This window comes from Numenius arquata, chromosome 12 (assembly GCF_964106895.1).
Source record: "Numenius arquata chromosome 12, bNumArq3.hap1.1, whole genome shotgun sequence".
In the NCBI taxonomy this organism is placed as follows: Eukaryota; Metazoa; Chordata; class Aves; order Charadriiformes; family Scolopacidae; genus Numenius; species Numenius arquata.
The window spans coordinates 6,252,729-6,271,386 of record NC_133587.1 but is presented as its reverse complement, the minus strand read 5'-3'; the positions used below and the strand labels follow the sequence as shown (position 1 = coordinate 6,271,386).

The 18,658-nt window shown below is 41.5% G+C and overlaps 1 protein-coding gene across 1 annotated transcript; it reads left to right on the top strand.

Moving 5' to 3' along the window:
* Nucleotides 1-795: 795 nt before the first annotated feature.
* On the top strand, nucleotides 796-11,324 carry RAE1 (ribonucleic acid export 1). The gene is made up of 12 exons (XM_074157102.1): nucleotides 796-893; nucleotides 1,444-1,540; nucleotides 1,678-1,782; nucleotides 3,276-3,368; nucleotides 3,791-3,877; nucleotides 4,865-4,951; nucleotides 5,216-5,287; nucleotides 5,865-5,972; nucleotides 6,321-6,427; nucleotides 6,517-6,592; nucleotides 7,145-7,339; nucleotides 8,956-11,324. The coding sequence occupies exons 2-12, from the start codon at nucleotides 1,451-1,453 to the stop codon at nucleotides 9,040-9,042; spliced, it is 1,107 nt and encodes a 368-aa protein (XP_074013203.1). The 5' UTR covers nucleotides 796-893; nucleotides 1,444-1,450; the 3' UTR covers nucleotides 9,043-11,324.
* The last annotated feature ends 7,334 nt before the right edge of the window (nucleotides 11,325-18,658 follow it).

Genomic DNA, 18,658 nt, shown 5'->3' with positions numbered 1-18,658 from the left:
TCTGCCTTAAAGCACAAAATGATGCTGTACCAACCTTTTTATTTTTGAGGACAGTAAACGACTTTGTTAACAATTTACTGCACGTACCTCCTTTTGGAGATTACTTTAAGTACGGCATCGTGGCGTTTTGTGTTTGCTGTAAATTCAGACCAAAAAGTCAGAGGTAATTCTCCATTACTGCGTATCTCGAGCAGCTATGCGCGTCCCAGCAGCCAAAGTACTATTTGTCTTCAATGGACAAGCAAGCAGGTGTTACTCATTAAGAATTTAATAAACAATCCTGTTAATGATGCACACCATAACAGAATCCCGTGTTCGTTTTATTTAGTTGGCTCTACAACAGTAAAAAGGGGCAGGAAACTGTGATGATTAAAGCGTACAATAAAGTTTATGTGAGGAAACCAAATTGACTGCATAGAAAATACTTCCAGAATGGATCTAGGCAGTCATCAGCATGGCTCGTACAGATGATATTTGCAGCAGACTTATCTAGTTGGGGTTTTATTTAACCCGCAGTAGCGGTGTTGTTACCTGCTGCCAATGCCTACTATCCGGGTGTACGAACAGTCCGGGACAGACCCACGGCTGTTGCAGGGACAGCCCTCACCCCGAGGGGCGGCGGTGCCTACCGACGGTGCTGCAGCGGGAGCCTTCCTCCCCCTGGCCCTAGGGAAGGAGCCTGCGGGCTTCCCGGTCCCGCCCGGTAGCCCTCGCTGGACCCGCCCCGGCCCGGCCCCTTCCCGCCCCGCCGCTCCCGGGCGCAGACGCCGCTCCCGCCCCGCCGCCGCCGCGCCTGCGCAGAGGGACGCGGCCTGCCCCCGCGCCGCCGCCGCCGCGTTACCCGCCGGGCCGCGTCGCTGGAGGCAGCGGGCCGGAGCGGCCCCGACACACCGGTGAGTGAGGGTGGGCGCCGGGGTCCGCTCCGCGCTCCCGGGCGGGACCGCCCCGCCGTGCGCTACGGCAGTGCCGCGGCCCGCGAGCACCCTCGGCCCCGCTCCGACCCCCCCTTTCCCCCGAACGGCCGCTCCCCGCGCCGGCCGGTTCTGCCGGCAGGGAAGCGGGACCCCCGCAAAATAGCGCCTTCTCTCCTGCCGGGCGTCTTCGCCGCCCCACCGTGCGGGCTGTGGGCAGAGATGTGAGGCTGGGGCCTGTACCGGAGGGAGAGCGCCTCCGGGGCGGGCTGTGCCCGACGCGGGGGGGGGTTAGCTCTCGCCAGATGGCGACCGGAGAGGAGTCCCTGACAGCGGTGGCCGACTGGGAGTGTCAGGGATCCAACTGCAACGAGAAGTGTGATTTTATTTTTTAATTCTGTATATTTTTTATATCCCTGGGCCCCTCCCAGGCGGGGTGGGGGTGTGTGTGCTGGTGTAGTGGCTGCGATGAGGCACCCCAGGCGTGCTCGAGGGCCTGGCGGGTCTCAGTAAGCCTGTTCCTCCTTCGCAGGGCAAAGATGAGTCTGTTCGGATCGACATCGGGGTTTGGTACTGGAGGTACCAGCATGTTTGGCAGCACGACTGCGGATAACCATAATCCGATGAAGGTATGTGAGTTAACCCCGTGGGAACCACTGTTCTGTGTTTTAATGTGTGCCTGCTCACTCACCCGATAGAAGTTACAGGATCTCAGTGCATAGTTGTCAAACGTGGCTAATTTTGTTTTGTCTCCTGTCCTTTGTAGGATATTGAAGTAACATCTCCACCTGATGACAGCATATCTTGTTTAGCATTTAGTCCGCCGACATTGCCAGGCAATTTCCTCATTGCAGGATCGTGGGCAAATGATGTGAGTACCCCCAGTCGGACCTACACATGAGTAAGTGGGAGCATTAGTGCCTAAACTGCGAAACGTGATCCTAAGAACTTGTGGCGGGCACCTGAAAACCTTCCTCTTTGCAGAACTGCAAGATCTGTGTCTGGTGCCAAGGCACTTAAGTGTGACACAGTTGAGCTGCTTCAACTGAGAAATTCAGTTGTGATCTTCAGATTAGTTGTTCCTCTGCCTGTGTGTTTTAAGATTCAGCTCAGAATACGTACTCAGTGTTTTCCCTGTTAGATTTTTATTGCTTTGATTTTTCTTTTTTCTCCTGACTTGGTTTTTAGCTTCATTTTCTTATACAGTTAGCCTAACGCAGTTATGCTTTGCCCAGTGACAGAACCATGAACCCAATGGTAAATTACCCAGTTTCGCAATGTAGTCTCAAAAAGATTAAATTCCTACAACCTTGTTGAAGTTTGTTTGGATTGAAGGGTGAGATCCCAAATGGCACAAGCAGGGAGGGGAAGACAAACATGAGCACCTTTTTTACCTGATCTGTTTGGTCTGTTGGCTGGTAGCCTGCAGCAGGCAGGTTAAGGGCTCTCCAGGAGAGCACTGGGAGGTGTTATGTGATCATAAGGTGCTTCTGAGTTGAGGTTGAAGTTGTGGGTTGAGTTGTGGCTGTACAGATAAAAGGAAAGTAATCAGAGAAAATAAGATCTCACTAGTTCTGAAAAAGAGCTTTGTGTTTTATAATCATAGAATGGTTCGGGTTGGAAGGGACCTTAAAGATCATCCAGTTCCAACCCCCCTGCCATGGGCAGGGACACCTCCCACTAGACCAGGTTGCTCAAAGCCCCATCCAGCCTGGCCTTGAACCCCTCCAGGGATGGGGCATCCACAGCTTCTCTGGGCAGCCTGGGCCAGTGCTTCACCACCCTCGCAGTAAAGAGTTTCTTCCTAATATTTAATCTAAATCTCCCCTCTTTCAGTTTAAAACTGTTACCCCTTGTCCTATCGCTACACTCCCTGATCAAGAGTCCCTCCCCATCTCTCCTGTCGGCCCTCTTTAGGTACTGGATGGCTGCAATAAGGTCTCCCTGGAGCCTTCTCTTCTCCACGCTGAACAGCCCCAACTCTCTCAGCCTGTCCTCACAGCAGGGGTGCTCTGATCATTTTTGTGGCGTCCTGTGAACTCGCTCCAACAGGTCTATCTCCTTCTGATGTTGGCCCCAGAGCTGGAGGCAGCACTGCAGGGGGGTCTCCCCAGAGCGGAGCAGAGGGGCAGAATCCCTTCCCTCGCCCTGCTGGCCACACTGCTGGGGATGCAGCCCAGGGTGCAGTTGGCCTTCTGTGGGTGCGCATTGCTGGCTCATGTTGAGCTTCTTATCAGCCAACACCCCCAAGTCCTTCTCTCATACTTTTTGTTGGATAAGCTAAGGCTGGGATCTTCAGGAGGAGAAGTCTTTTAAGTTCTTAGTGTTAATATGTTATATCTTAATACACTTTCCCTGTTACAGGTTCGCTGCTGGGAAGTTCAAGATAATGGACAGACAATTCCAAAGGCTCAGCAGATGCACACAGGGCCTGTACTAGATGCCTGCTGGAGTGATGTATGTTCCTGTTTAAAAATAAATAAACACTTTTGACTAAAACCCTAAATAAATTGGCATGTGGTTTCCAGACAGACACGAGTGCCACATGTAGATGCATCCTGTGGTTATTGTATAGGCTTACCTTACTGTAAATACGTGCTAAGCATATCCTAATAGAATAGACTAACATGGGCGTAAGAAGGGTGAAAGTGGGTTTAAAAGGAAGAATGTATTTAAAGCTAGGTAATAGCAAGTTTCCTCTTCTACAACATACAGTTGTAAATAAATTTCCATTTTTATGTTTCTTCTTTGTCTTGCGATCCCTATATGTTTTACATTAAAGTTACGCTATTACTAGAAGAGAATAAGACTTGACAGTTTTCTAATAGATACTGCATGATAGAGCTATGTAATCTCTTGGCCTTTTAAAATTTTTTCAGGATGGGAGTAAAGTATTTACTGCTTCCTGTGATAAAACTGCCAAAATGTGGGATCTCAACAGTAATCAAGCTATTCAGATTGCACAAGTAAGTAAGGAGCCCCCAAGCTCTTAGTGTTTGGGGTTTTTTTGTTTCCTTTTCTGTTTTTATTAAAAGCTACCTTTATTAGCAAATTAAGCTAATGTTTATGGCTTCTAAAATCGATACTGCTGTATGAAGAAGAGGTTGTAGGCTGTTTTTTATATTTTTGAGATAATGAAGTGCATGTGAATAGGGAGACCTACAATCAAAGTGATTTGAATAACCTGTGCAGCCGTTCCTCTGTTTCACTCGAGAGAGCTCTTTCCATTGCTGCTGTGGTCTCACTAAGTCACCCTGCTGTGTTATAGGGGGAAAAAATTTAAGAAATTACTGAATTCACTTTCACAAATACCAGCGTTCTGCTGCAGCAGTAACAGGGATTATAATTTACATTCTCAATTTAGAAGTGAATGTCTGTTCATAAAATATGTAGTTACGGTAACTAAAATGAGTTACCAGTTATAATTTAAGAGAGCTAGTCATTTTAATGATTGCTTCTTGTGTCTTATTTGAGGTGATAATATTCAGATTCTCAGCCTTGATTTTAAAATCTTGTTGGTGTAATTAACATAGGCCTTTCTTCTGTAGCTCTTGTCGGAAGAAGCTGGTTTTATATTAGTTTGCAATAAATAATGTATTATATAAAAGTGTTGATTTTTAGCATGATGGATAATATCCTTTATAAATAAATAGAAAATTCTGCTGTTCATAGTTTGTATTTCTTCTGTGATCATCTTCCTACATAGAGTGACTTGATTGTAGTTCTTTGTGTCAGGAACCATTTTTTTCTTATGTGGGTGATTTTACAGCACTAAACAACACAATAAGGTCGTGACCAACCCTTATCCTAACTGCTGTGACTAAAATAATGAATTGCTTTTCTTGAATGTATAAAAAGTGTAAATGCATACAAAAATGTGAGAAGAAAAAACAAGAAATGTGGACTGTTATCTTAGTAAATGTATGTGTGTTTCTCTTTTTTTTTTTCTTCAGCATGATGCTCCCGTGAAGACTATCCATTGGATTAAAGCACCAAATTACAGCTGTGTGATGACAGGAAGTTGGGATAAAACTTTGAAGGTATGATTTTTACCTGAACAAATGGGCACAAAACATGCTGGTAATCTATGTATGAAAATACTTATGTGGAATGACAATATTTTATTAAACGCTAATACAAAAAGCACATTAATGAAATAGCCTCACTTCACAGAGCATTGCAGTATTCTGACTATAGATAAGAATGAAACTACTTGGTATCGGTTGCATTCTCTTTACTAAGTAGTTTAAATGGTGTATCCTCAACTCCAAGCATAATTTTGTTCATTTCGCTGTTTCCATCAGTTCTGGGATACCCGTTCACCAACACCTATGATGACGTTGCAGCTCCCTGAAAGATGTTATTGTGCAGATGTGGTAAGCCGTGATACACGGTAAACTAGTGTCAGCTGGATGTCTGGGACTAAGAATAAGCCGGCAGTCTTTGAGGCTTGTGTAGCTTAGCACTAAATACCAGCTGTTAGTATAGAACTGTAGAATAGTGTTTGATCTCTGTGTGATTCTTAGCAATAAAACGTAAGTTGATCTTGACCAGGCTCTGGAAAACAGGTATTTGCATCATACAAAACACAGTTAGTATCCTTTTAACGTCACAAAACCAAATCAGCCCTGAGACTGACCTACCCTTATTTCTGGGTGAGTTTGTGTTATCGCTATTGCGATTCACATTGGAAGGGTCAGCTAATAATTAGAACGTTTTTGGTATGTGTAATTTCTCAATGGCAGGAAAGAACTGGTTTGTTTCATTTGAAGATATGTCTACAAATGAACTTTGTTCTTTCTCTTCTTCCCCTTTCCCTCTTTGTCTTCCCCCCAGAAAATGGTCTAATTCCTTTAGCTTCTTCAGGGATTTCTCTGAAATAATAAATAGAATTCTCTGCTATGCTGTTAACACAAGTGTCTCTTTTCCAACCTGTTTTACAACCTTATCCAGGTTCATCCTATGGCTGCCGTAGCCACTGCAGAAAGGGGTTTGATAGTTTATCAGTTAGAGAACCAACCTTCTGAATTTAGAAGAATAGAATCTCCTCTTAAACACCAGGTAAATGATGATACTTACTATGAGCATGTTTATACGGGTGGTTGAAGTTCTGGGCTTGCCATTTTTTGGTAGAAACAAGCAATATTTCAAAACCAAAGTACTTTATCCTTAAATGGCACGTTTCCTGGTTTGCCATTGATCTATTGCGGATCTTCATAAGGATTTAGAAATGTAAATGCTGTTGCCCAAATTCTCAATAGAATTTGACCTCTCCCTTGACCCTTTTTTTGGTTTTGCTTTACTTTGCATTGATATATGTGATGTTTTGTGTCCCCATGGAAAATAGCATTCAGAAAATTTGACTGTCAAGTCTCTGTCTAAAATCCTCTGTATCTTTGTCAAATTTAGCATCGCTGTGTTGCTATTTTTAAAGACAAAGTGAACAAGCCCACTGGATTTGCCCTTGGAAGTATTGAAGGAAGAGTAGCTATTCATTATATCAACCCCCCAAATCCGTAAGTATCATTTAATAAAACATTCTTTTCTTTATTGCTTTTTACAGTGAGGAAGGTAAAAAATCTTTATTTTTATTTTTTCCCCCCAGTGCAAAAGATAATTTCACTTTCAAATGTCATCGCTCCAATGGAACAAACACATCAGCACCTCAGGATATCTATGCTGTAAGTATTCAGTATATACTGCTATATCATTTATACAGGGCAATATACACTGTTAATGTGAAATTGCCTGTAAGTTGTTTATTCTCCTTGACCTTTTAGCTTTCCTGATGTTATCTTAGACGTATGTTTAAAGACCAGTCATAGTTATACATTAAGAGGAAAGACAAAGTTTTGTACTTTCCTTAAAGCAAGCACCAGATCAGTCATTCATTAAATCATCTTGGTGGAGTTGACACCTGTAAGTTTTGCTGATACTGAAATAATAATTTATTTCTGGAATGGGATTATGCATTGAATTTTTAGATACTACAAAAAAGGTGATGCTTTCCTTGTTGCTTTGGTGTTTTTTGTTTGGTTGTTTGTGTTTAGGGTTTTCCCCCACCTTCCCCCGCAAGAACATCTCTGAAAACATTTTAAAAAAATAGGAATTGTATCTAGTTGAAAAAAAAATCTTTCCTGTGTATTTATTCTCTGAGGGTTCAGCACATGTTGTTGTGAGTGTTCCTATTCATACGTGTGGTGTTTTACATAGTATTTTTTATGATTCTGCAGGTAAATGGGATAGCGTTTCACCCTGTCCACGGTACTCTTGCAACAGTAGGGTCTGACGGTAGATTCAGCTTTTGGGATAAAGATGCACGAACGAAGCTAAAAACATCAGAACAACTTGACCAGCCGATATCTGCTTGTTGTTTCAACCATAATGGCAATATATTTGCATATGCTTCCAGTTACGATTGGTCAAAGGTAAGAAAGGTTTAGACTCATATTTGTACTTGCAGTTGATAACTAAGGCTACCCTTTTCACGTGAGGCTTTCACTGCTCTTTATAAATAGCAGCTGAGTCTTCCTAATTTCACAACCATGCAAGAAAACTTAGGATGGTCATTTTAGACATCTGATGAAATTTCACACTGAAGTAGTTCATTCCTTGTTTTTTAGCTTCATTTGGGTAAGATTGCTAAACACTGCTGTTTTGCAAATGTGCATGAGCAAAATGTAAATGACATGATTCAGAAGTTATTCTGGTTGCCTCACACACATTCTGCTCTGGGGAGTGTCGTGGGGCAATGTGGCACCCTAACGAGGTCCTACAGATCTCTTTGAAATGCATATCTCTGCTTCTGCAGATTCTCTTCAACTTTTAAAAAAACAAAACTGCTGTGACTGTGGTTATAAACACTTAAACCAGTGATTGAATGCCACATACTGACTTTCCAGTGCCATTCAGTGCAGCTTGCTGGTGGCACTTATTTATGTATTTCTCTTCCAAACTTGACTCAACAATAAATTGTGTAGGTGCAAGAGAATCACAATAAACCATAATATGCCGAGAATCAGTACTTCTTAATAGTTTAAAAAGGGAGCAGCAAGGCTGAAATGTGATTTTAGTGGTATGGCAATTTCCATTAAAAGTATTACTTTTCTGTTAGAGCTAATGCTTTTAAATTTGATGATGATATTCCTTGTGTTTTTGACTGAATTGAGTGCAGGTATCGCACAGGTGAACTTGATTGCATGCCACAAAGAGAGCAAAATTATAATTTACTGCATTGTATCTAGTCTTCTGGGTGCTACCCAAATGTTAGACGTTGGGGCAGACGAATACTGTGCTAAATGCTTGGGCAACCTGCAATGGTAGATAGGTACTGAGGTCGCCTTCCCATCTGTAAACCAATAGTAAGTAGTAAAACCATTGGGTACCAAGTACTAAATGTCCTTTCTCGAACCACTTCTGTCTACGAGTTGGTGATTTTCAAGTTGTGCATTGGACTTCAATAGCTTTATTAGTGTTTACTCTCCCCGATTTGAATACTTGTGTATTGAGTTGGTAATGTGTATGCAAATAATGGCAATGTGCAAAATAGTATATTTGCATCTGCAGCTGGGGAACAGAGATGTTTTTGCAGTTGCCTGTAGAACTTGGGCTTCATTTTGAAAAAAAAGTGATATTATTTCATTTAAAAGATAGAAAATACAAAGTGAAACTGTGTGCCCATTAAAGTTCTAGCTGCTTCTCTGCCTAGAATGATATTTAAAAAAAATAATCATATTGAGCTCCTATGTTGCATCTGTAAAGTAGAGCTTAGACATATGTGGTTATTTTTTTATGAAAAGTTTTTTTTTAGTACCTTAAAAATGGATAAACATCCCTTAAATTTTACTTGATATGCACAGTTCTTGTAATTACTTGTTATAATAGCCTGTTTCTAATTCACCAGTATTGTCCAATATCTGGCCTTAAAGACTTTAAGATTACATCTTAATAAAACAAACTCATAGAATATTTATTCTTACATTTTAAGGTAATGCTGGTATTTTCTTCTTTGAAGTGAGTAAATGCAGATTATTTTTCTTTCTAGGGTCATGAATTTTATAATCCACAAAAGAAAAACTACATTTTTCTGCGAAATGCAGCAGAAGAGTTAAAGCCTAGGAATAAGAAGTAGTGAGTATGAGTCTGACTTGTGTTACTCTACTGTTTTCTGCCATTCCTGCCTCTACTTCACTGCTCTTCTGCCATTTGTGCCCTGTTGCACCATGGTTCAGTCAACTTTGGATCGCTAACATTTAGCAGGAACTGTGAAAATTACATTAAATGTATTCTAACTTGCTGGAGAACATTTTTCAAATTCAATATTCTGATGTGTACAAGAAATTGAGGCTAGTATTCACATGACTTAACCACTGTCTGTACCACAGCAATAATAAAATTGCAGCAAAACCTACATCTGGGTTAGATATTCCTGCTTCGAATTGCAACCATTTGTATCTATGGATTTATTTTATTAGTACTACATTAAAATATGTTAATTAAAATTGTTCTGGAGAAGTTGGATAAATACTGTATTTTTTTTGTAAGTACTTGAAGAATTGCAAGTAATTCTTCTCAAAGGAGGCTCGTTATTTCTTATTATTCAGGGGTTCTTTTGTTGCTTTCTGATTTTTAAAAATGGGAATATTGTCTTCTGTATGCCAGGAAGAAATGCCTTGCAAATTGTTTTCCCTCATTTCTCGAATGAATCTGGTAGGTCTGTAAGTGGCCAACAGCAGTGACAGAAACTCGAGACCAGATGGGCTCAGTGCAAATTCTACTTTAGTTTTTTCCGGCACTCCAGCAGTGGACATGACTTTTGAGCCAACAATACTCATGCTTATTCTAGTTCGAAGGAGAAATTGCCAGTTGTGCCAAACGATACATAGTTCAGTGATATGAGCGAACCAGTAACGGTTTTGTTTCGTTCATGACCAAACCAGTGTGTGCAAAATACTTGTGTGGCCTAAACTGCTTGAAAACTGACACCTTTTAGAGTTAAAAGTTGGTTCATTTACATCTCTCTTAACATGGTTTTTGTCCCTTAACAGGGGGTTCTGGACTGAAAAAAAAGTACTCATTTTTGTAATAACTAGAAAATAGTGCTGGTGAGTTTCATCCTGATCAAAAATGCTGTGAAACAAAACAAGTGGGTCTCTTTCTGACTTGAATCTACCACTGTTTACTCTTAACTAGCCAGTTGTATACATGCCAAAGTTTTCTTTTTAGAAGTGAATGCTTATCATTCCTGTTTAACTGTTGTTTGATAATGACTAAATAAAAATGAGGGGGCGCATGTATAGAAATACCTGTCCTATTGTACAAATTCTCTGTAAAACTGTATGTTGTAACACTTATGGTAATGGATTCATGCTACGTTTCAAATAAAATTTTTAATAAATGCTTTTTTATATTCAAAAGTTCTGTTATAATACCATGGGCAAGGTGGTGTGCTTCACTTCTAAAAGCAGCTTCTTGTCCTTTCACTGTAATTCAGATACATTTTCTGAAAGTAAAGTACTTTTACTCCCGCTGCTTGAGCTGGAAGTGTAATGCATTCTCCAGTTGCTGTTTCTGTGTGAATAATTCCTGTGGTTTTCCATCAAATTAAGGGCACTAATGTGAAAGGCCTGTTGTTTTATAAGAATGAATCAAGTTCCTTGCTATCTCAACAGCCAAACACCTGACAATTTGTCTTTAGTACAAATGAATCATACTATCTTCAGACTCTATAGCCTCCTGCTCCTTTAACTTCTGACTCTTCTCTTCATGGTGGTCATCAGGTTTTCTTGGGTGTATATTTCTTGTTTGGTACAGTTGTGTAGTTGAGGAAAGTCCATGAAATATACTCTGCTGTTGTTTAGAGATGCTCTATTCTGGGTTTTATTTCTCAAGATAAAAGTAGCAAGGAAAAAAACCTATGTTTTACATGGTTTCAGATTTCACATTCATGGACTCTGTTTTCTTTGAGATAGGAAGGAGTTCCCAGCAATTGCATCAGTAGCCAGTCATTTGCTCAAATGTTTCATTTGTTTTTGTTGATTTTTTTCTTTTTTTTAAGGTTGTGATTGTTATGCTGTAATCTTTGGTTGTTAATGCATTTTTGCAGACTTCCCAGTCAAAGGAATGCCACCAAGCAATTGCAGGCTCGAGGTTAACTGTGTCATTGATGGCAAAAAAATTTAAATAAATAAAAATTGTAATCTCCTGTGTGCAGAACTCCCACTGGTGTAAACAGGGAAGAATGGAATGTATCACCTGTTTCTTGTTTAAAAAAAAATCTGTGTCTTTGTTTAAATAGTTAACAATGTATGATGAGAAAATAGTTCAGCAGGTACGTTGCTACTGGATCCACTGGAGTTGCACCTACTTAAGTGGCTGCAAAGTTTGGCCAAAATTATATTTTCATTATGAAGCCAGCGCTGGTGAGTCTCTCTTGTTTGGCAATACAGTTCTGTATTAATATCCTGAGTACTTACTCTCCTGTTGGAATCAATTTCTTTTTATCTGTCAGGTTTCAGAATTATTTAGTCATCACATTAATTGTTCAGACTAATTTTAGAAGGGCATATTTTCCATTACATTGCTGTGCACATTAGATATATTCAATTGGGAGGACGGAGTCAAACTTTGAACTGATTTGTTTTCCATTACCCAAGTTAAGAGAATGCACTGGCAGTTTACTCCTCCCTGGAATTACTGTGAGGTTCTCTTGTAAAATACACACAGCTGTTTCCCTTCAAGCATCAAACATGTAGTGAGAGCTTATTCACACACTAATAAGTGTTAGCACATGTTCTGGATGTGTATTAACTTGCCATTCTATGACAGTTACCTGCCCCAAAAAACTAAATGAAGCCGAATGTGAGATTCTAATGTGTGTACCCAAAGCTAACTGTAGGAACGATAGATTTATAAAATAACTGATTTTCATTAACTTTTTTGAAAGTTTGCTGTCAATGTTTGTGCTGTATTGCAGAAAAATAATCTTTGGCATAAAGACCAATTCAGTTAAGCCCCCCAAAATGGGGACATTTGCTAAATGTTTTCAGATAAGCTGTCTTAACCTTCCTCCTGCTAGTGTCACGTGGCAGTGGCCTTGCATGTTGATTTAATGTGCATTTCAGAAGTGTATTTAAAGTGTTTTTTGGGAAAACTAAGCAATTGACAATAAATTTGTCTGCTAAAGCCTTTCAGAAACAAAATACAGACATGTTTGCACATGGCGAGCGGTCGGAGTGTCTTAAGCTGCCATCTGTCAGATGAAATGCAATAGCTGAATTGGTGAGTACTCCAGCCTAGCTCCCAAGCCAGGAAAACGGCTTAATTTGAGTCATTATCCAGAGAAGTACGGATTTGGGATAGAGGAGGGGTTAGGTCTGTGTGGGAAATGGCAATAAAACTATTGCTTAGGCCTAGTTTAATTGTGATTAAGCGCTGTTTGCAGATGAGGCGTTTGGGCAATTGTCCACTGTAAGGAATTGTGTCCAACCAGTCTCAAAAGGTTCACGCTACCTGGCCTTTGAAATGGAGCCACTTGAATTTCCATTTTTATTTTTTATTTCCTTTCCTTCCTTATTTTCTTATTTCCATTATTGAATGGAAGCTACTTATTTCTTGTTTGGTTTTTTGCTGTTGCTGTTTGTTTGTAGAGATGAACCAGGGCAAAATGAAATGTTAAGGTTTATGCTGTTAGGTTTTTACATCTCCAGATTCTCTAGCTAAGTGTCCTTTCCAGTCTGGCGTAAGACTAAGTTACCTTCTTTCCGAAGTTTTTGGTGGAAATTCTGTATGTATGGCATTTCCCCAGGGTTGTTCAGCAGCCAGGCGAGAATCATCGTCTGGTGCTGCAACACAAAATAAAATGGAACAAATTAAAAATAAAACCAGTTCCTTAATAAAATTTTCTACACTAGCAATTGCAGTATGCACAAAATGTTCCAAATGTGTAATTTACAACTGTTGCTGTAAATCTGTTATGCCAGGAGATGGCAGCATTGATGGCTTCTTAACGAAAGCTTTCCCTGCAGCAGCATCCATCGACTGCTGCTCACTTGGCTCCAATGGAGTTCTCTATGGGGCTGGCAGAGCTGCTGCACGTGTGCGGTAATACAAAATACAGTTATTTCTAATATCAAGCTATCCCAGAACATGCAGAGAATGGAAGAAGATACATACAAGATGGAAATACTTTTTAATTTCAGTTTTACAGGAGTGCACACGATATCCATAAGTGTAAACCAAGATCTTTTTAGAACAAACTATGAGATGCTCTCTCAGCTGCTCAGAGAGACATCTGTATGGCTGCCCGAGCCTTAGGGACCTAAAGTAGTGTTAAAGGTGTTGGTAGCAGTTTGGGGACCAGACAAGAGTCTAGAATTAGGTGAGGGTGGAGCTGAGTGAGTGCATGAGCTATTGGCTACTACTGTTCTAATTAACTTCCCTTTCTAAGATAAATATCAGTAACTTAGACTAGTTTTGACACTGCTGTTGTAGGAGACTGTAGGTTTAAAACTGGTAAGCAACTTTTTTTTTTTTTCTAAACTGGATTTCTTGAAGGAAGAAAGGAAAAAAAAACAAATAAAAATACTTCACTAAAAAATAAGCTCAGTGACAAGCTACTTAAAAATAAGGGCACGTTTTTCCAAATATTTGAAATGCAGTATCTTTTTTTTTTTTCATTTTCAAAGCTCGGAAATGCACAAGATAATGAGAGGGAGAAATAGTCCTGAATTGTAAGATTTGAGTATGTTTTTAAATTGCTTATTTACCCCATGTAGCTATTTGGTGCCTGGGGCATATGTGACCACCTGCCCCTGCTCTGACCCCTGGCGATGTGGTTGGCATGACTAACGCCATTTTATAAGGGAACCAGCCATCCCTGGATGTGTTTAAGAGATGTTTAGGTGTGGTGTTGGGGGATATGGTATAGGGGAGAACTTTGTAGAGTAGGGTAGATGGTTGGACTCGATGATCCCAAGGGTCTCTTCCAACCTAGACGATTCTATGATTCTCTGAGACCGAGCGGCTTATATATTTGTTCGTGTGTTTGTTCCCTTTCCTTCATTATCAGGCCCTGAAGGTCCTGTGAACCAAGTAGATGAACCAAACAAATTTCTTCCTCCCCTCCATGCTGGCCTCAAGATTCCTGGGCACCAGGCTGGTTACTCCGTTCCTTGCCGGCCTTGAAGGTCCCAGGCACCCACCAGCCAGGTGGCAGTGATGTCCCCAGCACAGAATAAGGAGCATAACCGCACCCAGAGCACTGGCTATAAAATCAGAACAAGCCCTAAGTGGGGAGTTTGGACCCAAACTGCTGCTGGACAGTGAGACCCGTGGCCAGGGATGCCGCCTTATCTGCTTCCTCCAATGACTGAGTGAGTAACTTGTGTTCTTTTATATGATTATTGTATAGATTATAATGGTCTGTTGATCAGCAAACTGTGTATTGAGATCTGACCGGATCTAATCACCCAGGTGATTAGAAATTATAAATTGTATTATAAATTCTGTATTACGCTACTTAAGAGATTGTACTACGCTGATTCTGCTTGTAGAAATCCTGTGCCATTTCATCTGGGAATTCTATGCTATACAAATCATAATATCCTGTTAAGAAAATAAAGCTTTAACTGTAACTACAATTTAGTGCCATCATCGTTCTGCCAGAGCCTGTCTATCCCCTTAGTATTGAGTGGCAAGTGTAGTTTAAAAGAAAAAAACCCCAGTATTGTCTACATTGACAGAATGTTGTCTTTGCGCACCTCTGGCTTTGAGGTGGAGTTGGTAGAACCATGTATTTCATTCTAGAGCTCTTGTTCAAACATCTATTCTTATTTCCAGGTAAGCTTAGGTTTATATCCCGGCAGTACAGGGGCCATCCTGCTGCTCTCGGCCATTTGAAGTGTGGAAAGCACTCCTGTTCCTCCCTTGCCAGGTCGGGATAAATGGCGCAGCATCAGCTAGCTGGCTGCAAGGGTTTCTTGTGGCGTGGTATGTTCTGCGTACACACGGAGCAGCCCGTGTTCCCAAGAATCTGGAGCGGGAAAGAAGCTCATGGGAATGCGGCCGCTGGAGTGGCGGGCTGGGACATCAGAGCTACAGGCGTTATGAATTGGAAGTGGCAGCGATCTGCTGGCTCTGCCCCGGGTGTCCCGCCGGACACGGCAACGGAGGTAGCACGGCACAGGGCGGGAGTCGGGCTGACAGCTGTTTCAGTTCCTCAAATACAAAGCAAACCTGCGTTTATTTGTACCGTTTATCTGTTTCTGAGGTGGGGATAGCAGTACATTGGGTAAAAGGGATTCACGCTGTTCGCAAGGTAACAGGAGACTGAGGCGGGATTGCAGAGGGGCCGGGTGCCTCGGGAGCGCTTTCGCATCGACACAGCCATTCCAAATGTTTGTGTTGCATCGGTTCTGCAAATACTTTTTGTTACAGGGCATAAAAGATACAATACCTGTCAACATTAGCTTTGTAAAGAGAGACCGTTTTCTTCTGTTGACTAATTATCCAGTGAATATATTCAGTTTGAAGAGACACTTCAATAATTTAGCAGGCATGTGCCAGGTAATATAGGAGCTTTTGTCTTACTAGCGGCATAGATCTTCAGTCATGTGTAACTCAATCCCTGGCTTTATGTATTCAAGGAAGTGTTTCGTATAGCTCCTGTATCAAGTGCCACTGAAAAGCAGGCCTAGATAAAAGATTAAGGTAATGCTCTTAACTGTGAATAGGGAGAGTTTACCCTTTACTGCCCAGTCTGTCTTTTGCAGGCAGTAACTGCTTTATACATGTGAAGCCTGAGAGCCAAAAACTGAGTTTGTTGTAGTAACAGAAAAATGCTGGAGACGTGCCTGTTAAATACCCAGTCAGTTAAGTCTCTCCCCCCTTACTTTATGGTGTGTTAACAAATGCTTTGTAGTTTGATACTGAACGCTTTCTGTCAGGAGTGTTTCTTAAATGCGAATCCTGAGTAGTTCTGCATTCTCTGGTTTGCTCTACCAGATAAGGAGAATTATAATGTTCACTTCCTGGGAAATACTATGAAGCAAAACTCAAGCAATGGATTTTCTTCAAACCATCCCAAGGTATTTAGCCACAGTTGTGCCATCCCCCAGAAAGGTGTAAGTTCAAATGTCCTTTTCTGAGCCGCTGTCAGCTGGTTCAGTCACCCTTCTCTGCTACCCTGCGGTACAGCTCATCTACAGCAAAGGGAGACACGTTTTGTGTAGACCGTGATTATTGTACTTGGTAAAGTGCAGAAATAATGCAGCAGTTCAAACTAGTCTCAAATGACTAAAAACAGAGTTAAAATCTATCTTTTTTTTTTTTTTTCCTTTTGGAAGGACAGCTGTCTGCCATGCTCCTGCTGTAACACAGAGTGGGATTTATACGGACTCAAAAGGACAGATATCACTTACTGACAGGTAATTGCTTTTTGCAGACATCTGACTCTTTTCCTTGGAGGTCTCCTTTTTCTACATAATATTCATTCATGGCCTAAAGCAGCAGGGTTGCAGACTAATTGCTTGTTTATGCATTAATGTTTAATTTATGGAACAGAACCTATATATTTGTAAAGAACAACTTTACATCTGTTGAGCGTTGTCATTCTTCAAACACTGGTATGTAGTATTTCAGAAACATGTTCGCTGGACTGAAATGGCTTTTCACAAAACCACAGAAAGATGGGAAGCGTCTATGAAAAGAGAACAGCTTAGCAAAACCTTTTCCATTGAACCCTTCTCCTGTCGAGCTTTTGTTCAACCATAGGCTGTGTGATGCGGTTTGAGTCAGTCTGAAATGCTGACCTGTGTCGTTCACAACGGCTTAGGTCATCCAGTTCATCATCTGAGATGAGTTCATCATCTTTCTTTGGTGGTCCTGCTAGCAGCAGTGAGGAAATAGAAGAGAAGATGACTGAAGAAGGTCACTATTCTGAACACATCTTGTCCCAGTGAAAAGTTCCCCAATAGTAGTTTTCCTATCACAGAGTTATCTGAGAACTCACTTGCTGCTATCATGCTCTTGTTAAGCCTCCTTATCTTCATGGACAGTGCTGTCAAAGTTGTCCTTCTGGTTAGGAAACAGAAGAGTTGTTTTTTTCTTCTTGTAAGCTGATGAAAATGTCCTTTGAAGAAGGACTGGCCTTGGCACCCCCAGACTGGCAAAAGGAAAATAATGCTCCAAGAATCAGAATGGATTTCCTGATTTAGTGCCAATCCATAGGCTTCATTCATGAGCTTGATTTTACTTCAAAAATGCAGAAAACTGACCTATCAACCTTTTTCTGTCTTTCTGAGAATGCACATGCTACATACCCTCTTTATTGCCTTACGCTCTTCTATGTGCTTATCCACTAACCGAAAGCACGATGTCGTAACTGGTCCGTGTGATTGAGCAGGAAATGGCCTGCCTTTGTTTCAGCTGTCATGTCCAGCTGATGTCATTGTCCTGCTGCAGTGTTGGGGACATCATGTTGCTGGCAATTGCCTGTTGAGCTATTGAAGGCTTTTCCTCATCAGCAATGGCTGCGGTACTCCAGCTGATGGGGTGTGGGTGTTATACTGTGAGGAGCTGGATGGCGTCACCTGAGTGAGGTTTGACCCTTGCAGTCTGTGACTGGGCTGCCCTTCGGTGGCAATGTGGTTACTGAGTTCTTTGTAAAAGGCACATCTTAGGCCTTTTGAGATCATGTAGAAGCTGGAATCATTCTGCCCAGATTTCAGTCCAGGTAACTCTGTTTTTCTTTTTAAATACCTTTCTGGGCTCCGTGGATATAGCTTTTGTATCCAGTGCTGATAAGTTGTTTTCATGTCTTGACAGTTCAGTTGTGTTCATACCCTGTTCAGAGCCACCGCAACTAATCTTTGCTGCCTTGTGTTTGAATAGAGTAGACATGGTAACTTGAAGGCTCTAAGAGTTTCTAACTAAACCTTTAAAGAAGGTTAATTACACACCATGTTGATCATCTGGGTTTTTTTTGGTGTGTACATGGTATTCTGCACTTGGCCAGGTTCATTGCGGTCATTAAGTACATGCTAAAAGTATCAGAAATTGGAAGGGTGATACCAGACTAGGTGGATCACGTCATTGGATGTACACGACAGAAGAGTCTCTAGTAATAAGGTCTAAAATACAGCAGCCTGCAGAAGAAGACATCACCAAATTTAAGGGGGCGATCCAGATGGGTGAGACCTGGGTATGCTCACCTGTGGGAAGCTGGATAGAAAGGGCCCCCCTGAGGTCTGACCTAGTGCTATTGAATTCACTTTTCTTTAGCTGTTAAGAATGTCTCTTTCGCTCATTGTCCTGGTTTGAAGTAAAACCCATTCAGCTACGTTTCACTGAATTTCACTGAATTTTTTAGAGTTGGAAGGGACCATAAAGATCATCTAGTCCAACTCCCCTGCCGAAGCAGGATTGCCCAGAGCATGTCAGAGCATGTTACTCAGGACTGCATCCAGGCGGGTCTTGAAAATCTCCAAAGAAGGGGACTCCACAACCTCCCTGGGCAGCCTGTTCCAGTGCTCTGAACATGTTGTATGTTCTAGAGCTAAGCCATCTTGTTTAATGTTCTTCTGTGTCCTGACCATTCCCTTGCTGGAGCAGGTGGATGGTGCCTGCTCAGTTTGTGCTACCATTGTCACATGCAATCCCATGAAAAGGTCACGGGATGTGGCCCTGGCAGCTCAGGCAGAGATTGTTAGGACCCTCTGGCATTTTTTAAATTTTTTTTTTATTTTTAA

Bases quoted from the DNA above. Each gene is read 5' to 3' on its own strand.
- RAE1 (XM_074157102.1), top strand. From the start codon at position 1,451: ATGAGTCTGTTCGGATCGACATCGGGGTTTGGTACTGGAGGTACCAGC. The intron at 1,541-1,677 runs GTATGTGAGTTA...TGTCCTTTGTAG, and splicing joins ATAACCATAATCCGATGAAG to GATATTGAAGTAACATCTCC. The intron at 3,369-3,790 runs GTATGTTCCTGT...AAATTTTTTCAG, and splicing joins TAGATGCCTGCTGGAGTGAT to GATGGGAGTAAAGTATTTAC.